The 15,603-nt window shown below is 36.6% G+C and overlaps 1 protein-coding gene across 1 annotated transcript; it reads right to left on the bottom strand.

The window, feature by feature from the left end:
• Nucleotides 1-360: 360 nt before the first annotated feature.
• LOC127957161 (heparan sulfate glucosamine 3-O-sulfotransferase 1) lies at nucleotides 361-15,314 on the bottom strand. The gene is made up of 2 exons (XM_052555570.1): nucleotides 14,956-15,314; nucleotides 361-1,780 (listed from the first exon to the last, which is right to left on the bottom strand). Exon 2 carries the CDS (start codon nucleotides 1,706-1,708, stop codon nucleotides 797-799), a length of 912 nt encoding a protein of 303 aa, XP_052411530.1. The 5' UTR covers nucleotides 1,709-1,780; nucleotides 14,956-15,314; the 3' UTR covers nucleotides 361-796.
• Nucleotides 15,315-15,603: the final 289 nt, after the last annotated feature.

The following is a 15,603-nucleotide window of genomic DNA, read 5'->3' on the forward strand; positions in this document are numbered from 1 at the left end:
ATTACTTATTGTTAAAAGGCCTACTGAAATATTAGAAACATTTAAAGAAGACAGCATAAAGTAATACAGACATTAACGGAAATAGGAACAAATACGACAGTTTTGTTATTGATCATTGTGTTGGAAATGTCAAATATTGTCAGTGTCTTGGATAAATAGATGTGAGGTGTTTTATGTACATATATTTATTGAATAGAAAACAGAATTTTATAGTGCATTAACTTATGACATAATGAAATATCTAATTAATTTAAAGAACCAATTCATTTAAAAAATAGACATTTCTATTCAAAAAACGAAAATAAAATATTCCAAGTACAAATTAGTATATTAAACATGAATTAAATTAGACTACAATAATTACAGCTGACAAAGCAGTATTTTTATTAAATGCTTCGAGTCCCACGGGAAGTAACATTTTAGTTTTTAGTTTTCTTATTATATGCAATTCTTAGAGATTTTTTACGTTCCGTTTTCAGGACCTTGGACATTTCCCATCTTTTCCGTCTCATTTCCTCCAAATCAGTAGTCCGCTTGAACTGAGCCTTTCGGAGTTAAACAAGTTTTTTAAAGCACATGACGTCCTGCAGATCTATTCTATTTCCCAACAAACTGTAGGAGTATCAGTGTTCAGAACAATTTTGGCTCTAGTCTCTTTGCTTAGCCCTCTTGAAAACTGGTTGGTGCCAGATTCTTTTGACAATATCAGAACTTTTTTTACAAAATGGGTTTCCAGTAATAGTTTAAATCCCACTCTCAGTCTCTATTAGAGCTGTCAATCATTTCCCCTCTGTCTTTAGCACCAGTCAAACCTCTGTCCCACCATTCTGAAAAAGATTGTATTGGGAACTCTCAGGTAACGGCAAAGCTTCTGGAAAGCCTCGTTGCTAAGCGGAGCATGGGGTCTTCCTTTAGACTCATCCAGGCACTTGTCGTGTCCCGCAGACAGCATACAATAAAAGCCCTTAGTTACGTTAAAGTAGAAATTGTCTGGCTTTATCCGAGGCGGAAGCTCCAAAAACGTCTCCGCCTTCTGCAGCTCAGGGAACGGATTTCTAATAAGTGCCTCTCCATCCACAATGTGCATCTGCTCTCTGGGAAAAAGCTCCAGCCATCTGGCAAGGTGCTGGTAGTAAAAGCTTCTCTGAAGGGCCTTGTATTTGGGGTTGATGTGTCCTTGAGACAGCAGCAGCTCTTCGAGTGCTTGGTATGGCTTGTTTTGCTGAATTCGATTATGGAGGACTTGTGTGTAGTCTGATACAAGTCTCTCTGCAGGATCACGAACGATCAGCAGCAGTTTCACAGCTGGATTCGTGGCCCATATCCTCTTTGGGGCCAGTGGTGCTGTGAAGTAGCCAGGGGTCTTTTCCACCGTCAGCTGCCCAGGGAGAGTGTCAGGCATCTGGGCGCGATACCAGTCCAGACCTTTCCGAAAATTTTCATCCAGGTTGAAATAGTGGATCTCGTTCTTGGCTACTTCCACCTCTGGATGGAGGTTGAGCATCTCCAGCAGGGCCCTGGTGCCTCCTTTGCGCACCCCGATGATTATGGCTCCTGGCAGGCGTTGCAAAGCCGAGGCGTTGGATGTTCCAGAAGGGGTCGCTGAAGTCACTGAGGTCAGAGAGGCTCGGAGTTCATGTAGACAGACAAGCAGCTGTGCCTGGAGCAACAGCAGAAGGATCAAAGCCAGGAGGAGCGTCCAAAACATGGCGTCAGGTCAAGGGCGGCACACAAACCAACACGTACAGTTGGAGATCTGGCTGATTTGGGAAGTAAATTTCTAAAATAAAACAAGAAAAATAACATTTATTATCTTTGCATACTTTATTGTTTACGCATGTATTTCGATGCATTGAAAATCCTTAAATATAGCAAATGTTCATTGGCAGGCAACTCAGATACTGTATATGTTAAAAACATATGTTAAAACGATAACAGCAGCAGCAGAAGGGCAGGAGTGTACTTCCTCTTTGTGATTTAATTAACAGAATTATTAAAACACAGAGTAGAAACACATTAAACATTCATGAACAATAGTGCCTCAGAAATCTCCCTGGATAAATGTAATCATCCCAATCCCTCTAGTGCTCTCTATTGGAGCAATCCTCAATAATGAGTCACAGCAGAGTTATTCATATCTAGAATTAGATTTACTTGTAACACTCCAATAAGGTTCCATTAGTCAAAGTTGTTAGTTAATAAAAGTACAAAATATCATTGTTAGCTCTAATCCATGAAATTATATTAACAGATACAACTTTTGATTTTAGTAATTGTTGAAATTAACAAATGTGTTATAAGTATATTGTAGTTTTAGAAGTATCATTGTTACTTAGTCAAAAATGTCAAAATTAACAAATGGAAACATATTGTAAAGTGTTTATCGAGTAACTCCCTTGTGAAAAATCCACGAAATATATTTATTTCATGCTGAGTATACAACAAATATATGTACATATTTATGCACTTAATAACAATGCCCTGCAATTGTACTTTTGGTATACTTAACTGGAACAACTAATTTTTTACTTAATGCTCTTTAACTGTGTCGAAGTAGTCCGACTTAAGATATACTGAAGTATATTTGATTCTGCTAAGGTTAAACTATTCCAAGTATACATCAGGTACACTTTAAATATCTTGCATTTAAAGACCAATATTATTCAAAGATCATCCGATCCTCATAAATAGTGACATTAAAACACATTTTAGGTGTAACATTAAGAAATATGCACTGTGCACAAGTAATACTCTAAATACAGTTTAATTATATTTTTTTATATTAGTAAGTCTCAATATAGATTTTAACTAAATTTAGTATGAAATGAATGTATTTCAAATGTATTACTTTTTTTAACTAGGGCTATCATAGTAGTTTAATTACTTAAACACAAGTGTGTGAAAAATCCTGATTCTGAAAACTGTAAGATAGAGAGGTGAATGTTTTTGAGAATTATCCTAATAAATCTATTAGGATCTAATAAAAAATGGTTGTGAGTTTTAAAATTGAAAGGTATATGGCTGAATTTGTTATGTATATAATATAAGTTATGAACTTCAGTCAAACCCCTTTTGCGTTCACTGAAAAAAAAAGAAAGAAAAAAAGAAATCCATGCATGTTTGGAACAATCATCCTTGAAAGAAAATGAAAATAAATAAAGGATATGATAACGGATGTAAGTGGCTGATCATTTCTGACCTCTATCTTCTTTGAAATGATTCAGCTACAATATGTTTAGTCACCTTGTTGTGATGTTATTGTTCCCGCTGCTGCCGGAGTCACTGGTTATTAATTTGCTCCTCATCTCGTTTTGAGCAGTCAGCCTTTGTAAACGAGCTGTAGTGTTGCTCTGTATGTTATATAATTACACAGTTGGGAATAAGTGTCGAGCCCTGTGGTTTTGTCACTCCTGCTTCAGGATCGTCGTCACTGCTAAGCATCATCAACTCTAGCGTTATGGGCCTGAGTGTCTGTCTAATGTCTCCCACTTTATTCCCTCATCTCACAGCTTTGATCCTCAGAATGTGCTGCTCCTGTTTCTCATGCTATGTTTTCTGTCGGTGGTGACAAATGTAGTCACATAACATAACAAAAGAATACATTTATCTAGAGATTTTCAGTATTGCTGTCTTTATAGTGCTATTTTCTGGATTCTAATGTATGCATGAACAGTGAGCTGTGGGGTATTGGTGTTTTTCACAGACAGAGCAGAGTCTGTGTAATATGTGATAGTTCTTGTCTGCAAAATGGTCACATTCTTTTTCAAAGAAACTTCTTATGTTCACCAAGGCTGTATTTATTTTGATCAACAGTACGGTAAGAATAGTAATACTGTGAAATGTCAGTCTTCAGTGTCACATGATCCTTCAGAAATCATTCTGATATGATAATCTGATGCTCAAGACAAAACAATTTTTTGTATTTATTCTCAATGTTGAAAACAGTACTGCTTAATATTTTTTTGTTGTTGTTGAAAAAAAGTTTTTTCAAGATTTTCTGATGAATGAAAAGTTCAAAAGAACAGCATTTAAAGTATTTGAAATAGAAATCTTTTGTAGCAATGTAACAAAATAGCATTATGTCACTTTTGATCAATTTAGTACATCCTTGCAAAAAAATAAATAAATAAATAATAATAATAATAATAAAAAAATACTGACTCCATGATAGTACACCCTTTAAATTAAATTGAAAGAGAAACTTGCTAGGTTTACAAGTGTTAAATAAAAATAAAAATACATCCCAAACTGTAAAATGGTTTAAATGGCACCACATACAGATCATCATGTTTTTTTATATTTTTATTTAATGTGACAAGGTTGATAGGTAATAATGATGTGAACGTGATGGGTGAGTTGTTGGTTCTGTTTTCACTAGTTTGACCAATTCAGGATATGTGGACTGTTTGTGATCATGATAGAGGCTTTATCAGATTAACATGATAACCATGGTGACTCGGAGACACCGCTTCCTCTTGTGTGTTATGATCGCTTGCCTCAAAGGAGAAAACAAGGAGTTATCTTCATTCTACATCACATGAGAATACGTAAGTACATGAGTTATCAATTCGTACAATCTTGTTGTTAAACTTCATTGTGAAGGTCCATCCCTAACCTTGGGACAAGTTAGAATGAGACAAATGAGATTATACAAATTCATATGAATTTGCAACCAACTCATCAAATCATAAAATATTTGCAAATTGTTGTGAGACTATGTTGGCAAACCTCTTCTGATAGACACACAAATCGTCTTATAGGGATCTGTAGTGAGAGTTTCATCTTTATCAGAGACTCACAGACCTACTGATTGAGACAGATTTTCAGCTCATTTACTTTCAAGCAAACAAAGCTAGTCTCCTTCTTTGTCTCTTTCACACACACATAAATTCTGTAGCTGAACTCATCTCTAATATACACACACTCCACTGTCACCTCACACTGTGCAGTCTAATCCTCTTTCCTGGATGCCATTGCAAACCAAAAGAAAGCCCAGTGACGCACACACACACACACACACACACACAAACCTCTTTGGATTTTCTTACACATTTGTGCATTTAGGCTTCTCATCTTAGTGCAAACTTAGTCTCGCTCCTGTTTCTAGCACGCAATAATCCATACATGCCCAGCAGACTCAGTCATGAACACAAGCACAAGACAAGCGCACACACTCACGCAGATGCGTATATAAATACATGCACGCACTACAAGAGTGTTGGCCTCTAGTAAAAGACAAAAGCAGTATGAGATCAAAGGACTTTCTGTCACGTATAAGTATTTTATCTCAGTTGCCGATCTGACTGGATTGTTCAGAGCTCAGTAACATCAAGCAGTGCATTTAGTAACCTTTTTTTTTTTTTTGGGTGTGCCTTAGAAAATAATACATTTGTTGTTGTTGCTGTTGTGAGCAAGAAAACTTTAGGTGTGTGTTCAGATATGAACATTTCTATGCCCTCCGAAGGCTTTTTTTTCTCTCTACAGTGATAGCTTTGAAGGATTGAAGCATTTAGGGCATGAAAACAACTCTGACTCTGACTTTATTTGTATCTTACCGTACTCCTATAGCTCTATAGGCCTATATATTAGTTAATAATAAAACAGAAATAGATCTAATTGCCAATTTGATGATCTAATTAAGTGTAGAGTGTATGTTCAGTTATTAAATGAAACATTTTGTTTCACCTCCATGCTGTAAAAAAAAAAATCCTGTTAAATTTACAGCAGATACAGTTGCCAAAAATTTGCCATTATATAAAAAAAACTGATATAGTGTTTCAGTAATCATGAGATGGCATATCGATCCCTGTATATTTTATAACTTCGAACTGTATATTTCATTACAGTGTTAATATGCCAATCTAGCCTAAAAATGAGCTTTTTAACTTAAAAAAAAAATCTGCTGATAATGATAATAAAGGTGAATATAATAAAGGAATATAAAGGTGGTGCAATAGAAGACTAGTTGTACGGAGAAAACACACACAGAAAAAACACCATCAAGGTAACATAACAGAATAGAATATTAAAAAATAGAAAATGTGATATGAAACACCTAATGTACATTACTGGTAATGTAGGGACTAATTGGAACGACTTTACTGTTCTTCACCAGCAATTATATGGTAATTAATAATTTTCACTTGCAAAAACCATAAAGATAACAGTATTTTACAGTAAAATTTTATAAAGTGTAATGTTAATCTATTTACCATTTTTCAGAGTTTTTGTATGGTAAAGTAACTTACAGATCCTTAGCTTTATGTTGACAGAAACAGAAGACAGATGGTTATTTTATTCTTCTTTTTTTGTCATTAGTTGTTCTTTGTGTACCATTGTGTGCAAAGTAGCATCTTTTTTTTTCTCAGGAGAAAAACCCTGGGAAACATCTATTTCATATTAGTTTACAAAAAGTTCCTTAATCGGATCTCAGTTTTAGCTGTATTATTTTTTAGGCGTTTTGTAAAAACACAAACTTTTCAGAAGATGTGTGCGAAGCCTGTGGCTGTGTATTGTAAACATGAGAATATGAATGTGTGTCTCGGGTGATTCAGCAGGTCATTTGTCTCTCACACACATACACGCACAAAGATTCATCAGTCCTACAGGGAAAAGCCAAACAACTTTCACGATTTGGCCAAGATTTCCTCCTCTTCCTCTTAAGTGAATGCAAATGGAGAGGATTAGCAGTGTCTGAGAGGATTGTCTGATTGTCTCTGTCGCTGGACTGAAAGAAACAAAGAAAAAATGTGCAGAAAGTGTCCCTGCATGAATGATATCATTCAGTCTGTCCAATAGACACCGACCTTCAGTAAATCTGCTCAGTTTTTAGCACACGGACGCCCCGCTAAGCCTCAAATTAGTCTCTTCATGAACCTCCCCGCACCCCACCAGTCTCTCACTCTTCCTCACTTCCATCTCTTTCCATCCCTCCCTCCTCTCCCTCGTTCTCGCTCTCATTTACACTTGAAGATCTGGGTCAATCGAATCACACACTCTACAGCCCCCTCTGGTCTGCATGTTCCTCGCATTAATAATGAGGAGTGTGTGTATTTGAGTTGAATATGGGTTGGGGTGGGGTGGGGGGTCTGGTACCAGCGGAGTGGAGGGGGAAGTATGAGGGTGGCTTCACTCTAATTAAAGAGGTTGTTGGCATGGAGAACATGGCAACATTATTGGCATGAAAATATGTCTTTGTCTTGTCAGGTTTAGTAGATACTTGGTGACTAGCACTCTTCTCGTACAGTATGTGATATGAAAATTCAGCATGTAGAGGAAAGTAAAGAACGCATAAGTTAAAAAGAGGATGATGGAGAAATAATATAGACTGATATGTCTGGCTTTGGTTGTTGTCAGGAAATCAAATAGATTGTGTCTAATGTTGTTCAGTTTGTATAGTCAAAAACCACTGTGGTATAACTGAAACTTTCCGGCGCAGTTTCACAGTTTCCTGTCCAGGACCACATCGTTTAATTAGCAAATGCATTTGCCCTCATTTTTGCGCTGATGGGTGTGCAGGTCTAAGAAAGAGGTGTGTTCAGGTGCATTTCTATTTTAAGGAGCTGAAAATAGACTGCACCATAGACCAACTCAAACCTGGTCTAAAGTCTGGCGCAATGTTTTTTCTTTGTTATGTAAAGAGTGTTAGTATAGGTGGGTCCACAACGCGCATACGCTTATTGAACACAGTTTAGATCGTTAAAATAGGGCCCAAACTGAGCATATTAGAATGATTTCAGAAGAATCATGTCTCAAAATGTTGAACAGATTTCTAATCACAAAATGACAAAATAAAATTTTTCAATTTATGAAAATCGTAGCAACATTACATGTTTACTGTATTTCTGATCAAATTGGTGAGCACGAGATGTTTTGCATGAACATAAAATTATCATGCCAGCCCAAAACTTTCACACAGCAGTATATGTACGTGACAAATCATTGGTCCTAACTAATGTTAGCAATCTGCATCTTAAAAGCACACAAAAATCCTCTTCTGAATGATTTCTAACAATATTATCACCGGAAAAGCCATTTTCTGGTAATTTCTGTGGTAAACATTATTGAAGAGACTGAGAGAGTTAATATACATTTTGAAGTTGTTGTGTGCATTTAAATCTTTCAAAAAAAAAAAAAGGTGCAAAATAAGTACTACAAACAGCACTAGGATCACGATTGTGCTTGATGGATCTTAGCAGAAACTTGTTAGCAACTTTTATTCTAAAACCACACTCAGAAAAAATTCCAGAGGCGAATAAGCTTTCTAGGTTAGCAGGTTTCTTTCTCCTTTTCTCTCTCTGCCATGTGATTTTGATAGCTCAAAGGCTGTTGACTGAATTATGCATTATCATTATACATTTCAGATATATTAAGCAAAATCATTGCTGTGAGCCAACAGCCTTTGAGCTATCAAACTGTAATTTTCCAATTCGGTATGACAAGCCAATCATTCAGTGATTAGCAATCTGGACTGTGCCACAGGGGGCAAGAGATCGGGTTAGTAGTTCACGTCAAGTGACTTGTGTTTGCCTTTCACTGCAGCGGAAAGAATCAATGTATTTCCTGTCTGTATGTATGTGGGCAATATCAATATGGCAGATTTGGAGGGAAGGGGTAAACACTGAGAGTCAGTGGTCACATCAGCAGTAATCTGTCTCTCTGTAGGGGTGGGTGGACAGATGGAGGTTAGACGGTTCTGCTCAATACAACTAACCAATTGAGCATGTGGACCTGACAGCTACTGCAGGGGCACAGCAGGCATGAGGGCTGAAATGACACATTTAGTATGATTTCATGTTGTATAGTCAAAGAAAATCAATGAACGAAAAGGGAGAGAGGAAATGAGATGAAATCATCAACGTAACACCATCTTCTCTGTTGTAGGCTATGCACTAATGCTGATCAAAAAGTTTGGGGGTTTAAAAGTTTTTGAAAGGAGTCTCTTATGCTCACCAAGGCTGTTCTTATTTGATCAAAAATACGGTAAAATATTGTGAAATATTATTAAAGTTTAAATAACTTTTCTTTTCTAGTATAATTAAACATTTGATTTAATCCCGTCATACATTGGTGAATTTTCAACAGCCATTACTTCAGTGTCACATGATGTTACAGAAACCTTTTTCTTTTTTTTAATCAATGTTGAAAACTATTTTGCTGCTAAATACTTTTGTGGAAACTGTGGTACTTATTTATTAATTTATTTCTTTGTTCATCTTAAAAACATTTATTTGAAATATAAATAATTTATAACAATGTGAATGTTTCCACTCTCTCTTTTAATGACTTGAATGCATCCTTGCTGAAGAGTAAATATTAATTTCTCATCAGCAAGGATGCATTCAATTCATTAAACTCCTGAATGCTAGTGTACACATGCTACTAAAATAATATGCAATGAACCAAATTTTCTTGTCATTTCAGTTTGAGAATGTCATCAACTATAGCATTTTACTTCCAGTTTTATTAGAGCATGCTCATAGTTATAGGGCTTGACCTAGAAAGTTCGAACTAGAGCTGAATGAGAGAAAGATGTGGAACTTCTCCTGACTGCAGATAATGTGATATGCTAATTCTTATAAAGGTAAAAAAAGACTTACAGTATGACTAGTTCACTCAAAAATTACAATTCTGTCAACATTTACTCCAAAAGTGAACTAACTTTGACTTACTTCTGAAGAACACACAAAGTTCAAAGATTTTTGGTAACCACTGATTTCTAATGGAAAAAATGCATTTATCAATTTCTTTAGCTTTATATATATATATTGTGATACAGGTTTGGAATGACATGATTGTAAGTAAATGATGACAGAATGCATCATTCTGAGTGAATTATCCATTGAAATGTATAGCATGCATTGTGATTCTTTTTCTTTTTTCATCATCCTTTTCTTGAATAGAACAGATTACCTGCGACAATTTTTTTTTTCCGGTTCCATGTAAAATGAGAGAATGTTTGATGGAACTAACAATTTCAGAAATAACAGTGACTTCTTTAGTGTTACAGTAGATATGAAATGTATTATCCAGCAACATCATGTTGGCTGTGAGGCCTCACTACAGTCTACAGTTAGGGGTGATTCTCACACTCTCGTTAGTTTTAATCCCCTTGTCTGGCGAATCCCATAATGGACAGACAGATAGGGTGTGTTTCGACAAACAATCAGCGAGAGGGTGAGAATGAACTTGCACCAAAAAGGTGTTTTTCTGGATTTTTCTTTGCAATTGGCAATTAATCCCTGGAAAGGAAAAAGTTGTTTAGAGGCCAGATGAATGGAAGTGTCAGTCTCGGAGCAGGTGGTTGTGCGTCTGCGTGTGAGCTTGTCGTCTTTCAGCCTCGCTGAAATCTCAGATTCAGAAGTACCATCTTTGCTTCTGGTCTTTGTCTCGCCTTGTGCTCTCATTTCCACGCCAGGTTGTTGCTTTTGATTTATCCTCAAATCCCCTCACATTCAAAGAACAGTGAAAAACATTTTCTTTGTAATTCTTTAAATGCTCACATGGTGAAAGGGCCTTGAGCTCACAGCTATATCCTTCGCTTATGGATATGCATTCAGTGAATGGATGTGTTGTGCACGGAGGGATTTTTCTGCAGCGCTGCCTGTGTTTTTGTTCTTCTATATTGTGAGGGAACAGTGGTATGTGTGTGTGTGCGTGTGTGTGTGTGTGTGTGTGTGTGTGTGTGTGGACAAGAAAGGGGTCCCGTCAGGCCCTGCTATACTCCCAGGCAGTTCTGTATTTTGTGGGACATTTGGTATGCAGAAGAAGATGTTATTTTTCTTGTTTTGCAGTGTGTTGGTTTTTCATACATACGTAGAGTATTCTGTGGTGAGTGGGGATGATCTAATGCATAATTCTGTATCAGGATACACCAAGGTGCACTCGAAGATGCAGTTGAATTTGCTGTGATTTTCCAGATACATGTATGTTGTGCAATGTTTTTTTCCCATAGGTAAGAATGATATGTCTTAGTTATTTCTTCTAGACAGTGATGAAGAGATTAAATGGAAAGCGAATGAAGACTTACTCAGCTGCTTAGATTTTACCGCAGACTCATAACGCCACGTGTGTCTCCTCTAGAGTTTTAAAAGATATCTCAACAATTAAGATTTTAATATGAAAGAGATTTCAGTGTGAACTCAAATATTTCTAATCATCAAAGTTTTCCAAGACTGTACGGTATGAGCTATACCATATTATTCAGCTTGTGGAGGGACTACATGAATCAATTTTGTTACATTAACGGAAACGAACAGGGGATTTATAGTTCCAAGCATGCTTTGCAGTACATTGATTTGCTATGTACTGTAAGTTTTGCAGTTTATGTAATAACTGCAATTTGAAGTGTTTCCAACTTGTGAACTATTCTCAACAATTAAATCAAGTTTTAACCAAAGGATACACAGCTGTTTTTGATTGGTCATTCGCAGAATTCAGAGGTAAAACATTTCTTAATAAAGACTGCTGAGCACAGATTTGCTGTATTGTAAAACTGACTGCTCCTCTGGGAAATATCATTTTCTGCTGAGTTCTCTCTCTATAAGTAAATGATTGTCTCATTTATTTGCATTACAGTTCAACACAATTCAAAGTATCAAAGCTGATGCTCAAATGAAGCAAAACTCTACATCTCGGGAGCTATAAAAGAGCAACTTCTGAGCAATAACATTTTCCCCAGGGATGTTCTTGGGCCTGTGGTAATGCGTTGTGTGGTTACGTCTTTTGCTGTGTTGTGTGGCTTCATTTTTTTCATAATTTTTCTTTTTCTTGTGTAGTGGTTTGGCTTTGTGAGGCTTTAGGGGAGAGCGTTGTGGGAAGGGCGGTCAGCAGAAGAGCAGTAGCCTGTCATCTTTGTGGACTAAAACTGTCAACACTAATGACCCAAGAAACAAACCAAAAAGACTCCCCAATACACAAGCACACAGACACACATGCACATAAACAGACAGACACACATCTGATTACCCAAGGATACGCCAATCTAATAATATAAGGATCAACTGGTTTGTTTTTATGACTTTATAGGGATTTTTTTTCCTGAGAACAGAGTGGTTTTGTCTAGAGTACACTCCCTGTGACGTACAGAATAACCTCTGCGCTACAGTGTAACCTTCACACTCATCCACTCACTTTACCGTAAGATGAGTAAAGCAGGGACATTAAATACAGCAGGTCACAACTGCAAACAAATGCTGAAAGTTGGGTAAAAAATGTGGAAGACAAAAATGCTAGGCAGACCTGCAACAGGTTCTCACGGTCAAGTCAGGTGATATTAGAGAGACATGGCACTTTCTGGTCCTGTTCCATGCTAAATAATCTGTGTTCTGTGCATTTAAAAACTGACGTTTTTGTACGAGTTGACTGATATAAACATGTATATGGTGTCCATCTTTCTGTTTGAACAGGGATCCCCACAGCAGATTTGACCATCTGTCAATCAATGGGGTTTCCAAGCTGTCCAGTTTGGACTTGGTCCTTTCAGTTATATATTGTAGTCCTGGTCCTAGTGTGTGGGTGTGTGTTTTTTGTGTGTGTGTGTGTGTGTGAACTACATGGTTTCTGTGTGAGTAACGATAGTCTAATGTCTGGGTAGGTGAGTCATTAGAAGATAAATGACCCACCACAGTCATTTAGTTATCCATGAACAAAGTCAGATAAACACTATGTGTCAGCATACTGCAGTATCTTTTTTTATCTTTTAAATTCTACAGAGAAGTTATTACTATTACAAAGACCTGTATATATAGTATACTTTATATAGAGAGAGTGTGTGTGTACGTGTTTATGCGTGCGAACAGTCTATAACAAAATATGCATAAAAGTGTATTAAATCTAGACTAAAGTGCAAAACTGTAGGCTGCAGTAATAAAAAAGGTGTTTGCTGAATTGTTTAAATTAAAAATAGACTCAATACAGAACATTTAGTCCTGTATTTTTATGTCTCACAGGCTCATTTAAAATAAAATATGGCATTGACTGGGTCCATTTGGTAATTGAAATCTTTTGTGGTTATTCTGCTTTTTATTTCTGCATTTAACAGATGTTTAGATTTTTTTGTCCTCTGTCGCCTGTGCAATGTGCTTGAAAAATATTAATCTCTATTTTGAATGCATTTGAAATGCTGTAAGCATTTTGATTAGATACTGACTAGTTATTAACACTAATCTCATTCAGTCTTATTTAATATACTTTTTGTCGAACAATACAGTGTTACGTTTCTGTACCATATTCTAGATGTGCATATCAAAATAAAAGCAGACCACCCACGTCTGAGTCTTTTGTTTCAGGTAATTGCACTGATATGATGCTATGGAGTGAACCTGTTTGATCTTGTTCTTAACTAAACTTTTAAACGGACTTAGGCGACTCTTTTCGTCTCATCTCTCTCCGCTTTTTTTCCTGTATGGTTCATTGCACTTAGTAGAGCAGTTCTGCGTTCATAAAATATGATATGTATTATTCACGTCTTCCTCTATCACTAATGCTCCAACATTTTATGCCCCCATAAAGTCATGCTAGCTCAGAGGTGACAGAGATTCATCTAATCCAGATCCATCTGTTTTTTTTTTCTTCCTCCTTTCCATTGTCAACATCTTGCACTGAACATCTTGATCAAATATGTTTATGTAAAGGAAAGCAGCTTACTGGGATTTCACCAAGTAGGACATGTTTTGGATCAACATTCTTGGTCTGGGCAAAATATTATTTTCAACCAATCAGATTCTACGGTTTTGGGTAGACTTTCGGCTTGAACAATATGCGTATCAACATTTATTATATTTATCTGAATTATGGTTAGGAATTGGATTTAGAGAAGTAAATATTACCATACTGGCATATACTATAAAAACAGTGAGTTTTATCATTCTATTTTTAATGTATTTTCATTATACAGCAGATCTGAATTTGCTGGAGCACCAAGTCACATGCTGCATTTCTGATTTGATACAATAAATTTTGCATCATGTGTGAAGTACATAACATATTAACCCTGTTAGCTCACTCATCCATTCATCCTTCTGTGTCTCCCATGGTCCCACAACCTTCTAGAAACCACTGACTCACATACGCAAACATACACATGACAGAGAATGTCAACATTAGGCTTGTTTTTTCAAAGACCAAAACTTGAGATATAATCCAGATGTTTATTACTCAATTTAACAGTGACATTGCATTAAACAGATTGATGAATCTTCTGACTTTTAAGGCAGAAACAGCTTTGTATTCATATCTACAGTAGTTACCGTTCACTCTTAAAAATAAAGGTTCTTTATTGGAATCTGTGGTTAACATCAATGAAACCTTTCATTTGCTCCAAAAGGTTGCTTAATATTCTTGATGCTAGGAGAGAAGATCTGTCTTTTTAAGAACTTTTCACTGAAAGTTTCTTTGGAGGACCAATATTGTGTATAACATCTAATTCCACTTTACCAGGTGATTTGCAACTGTAGACATTGGTTAAAATAATTTGACAAGCATTTACTTTCTACAATGGTGAGTAAACACGCTTGTGGGTTTATACTGTATATAACAATTAACAATAAAAAACACCTTCATAAATCATCTAGTAGGTGAATAAAATCATGAAAAAACTGAAAAATTACCAGCTGATATAATTTGCTAATTATAACAAATCCAAAAGAATAAATGTCAGATCTTAGTTATACCTGGTTTTCAGGTTTCATTGAAAGGTTCTTTCTTTTATGGCATTGCTGCAAAATCCTCTTTTCAGAGCCTTTACTTTTAAAAGAGTGTACAGTCCTATGATTGACTAAAGAAGTGGATTGATTTTGAATCTCACATGCTGTAGGCAACCGTACTCATGAGACATGTAAAGCACAGTTCAAAGTTCTGGTTAAAATTCAAGAGTTTCTCTGACCAAATGCTCCGGTCGACCAGGGGAAATGAACCTGAGAATGAAAGCAGAGATAGAACAGTACAAGAGCTTACCTGAGCTTTGTCTCCTTCAGTCAGTTCCTCTCATAAAGTGTGTTTCGCCCTGATGTTCTTGGACTTTCATGCTTCTCTACTCCATCCTTCTGAGCACTTTAGTGAATTTCGAGCCTCTTTTTTTTCTGTTCTTGCTGTCTCTTCTCTCTCCTGACGGCGGTTTTAAAGTTGATGTGGCGTAGCTGCTTCTCTAGACTCTCGAGGCAGGAAAGGAGTGAAAATACGACTCAAGGTTGTAAAACGAAACTGTGAGTGTGTGAGCGAGGGAGGTGAATGAATTAGAAAGTGTCTACATGCTGTGTGTGTCTGTCAAATATGTGTGGATGGAGTGTGTGTATGAGTGAATGAACAACAGAGAGAGAGAGAGAGAGAGAGAGAGAGCACAAACACATCGCCCCTGAGGGAAATTCCTCCCTCCCTTGCTTTCTCCATCTCTCTCTCTCTCTCTCTCTCTCTCTCTCTCTCTCTCTCCTTTCTCTGTATCTAGCCCCCCTTCTATCATCCATACTATAGCTCTGCCGCTTCCCCAGCCGCTCTCTCTCTCTCTCTCTCTCTCTCTTTTCTCCATACTGTTTGATTTGTTTCATCGTCTTTTCACATCCAAATACATGAACTCATTCTTCACTTTGTCTCCAAATCTCATTTTTT

This window comes from Carassius gibelio, chromosome B5 (genome assembly GCF_023724105.1).
Source record: "Carassius gibelio isolate Cgi1373 ecotype wild population from Czech Republic chromosome B5, carGib1.2-hapl.c, whole genome shotgun sequence".
In the NCBI taxonomy this organism is placed as follows: Eukaryota; Metazoa; Chordata; class Actinopteri; order Cypriniformes; family Cyprinidae; genus Carassius; species Carassius gibelio.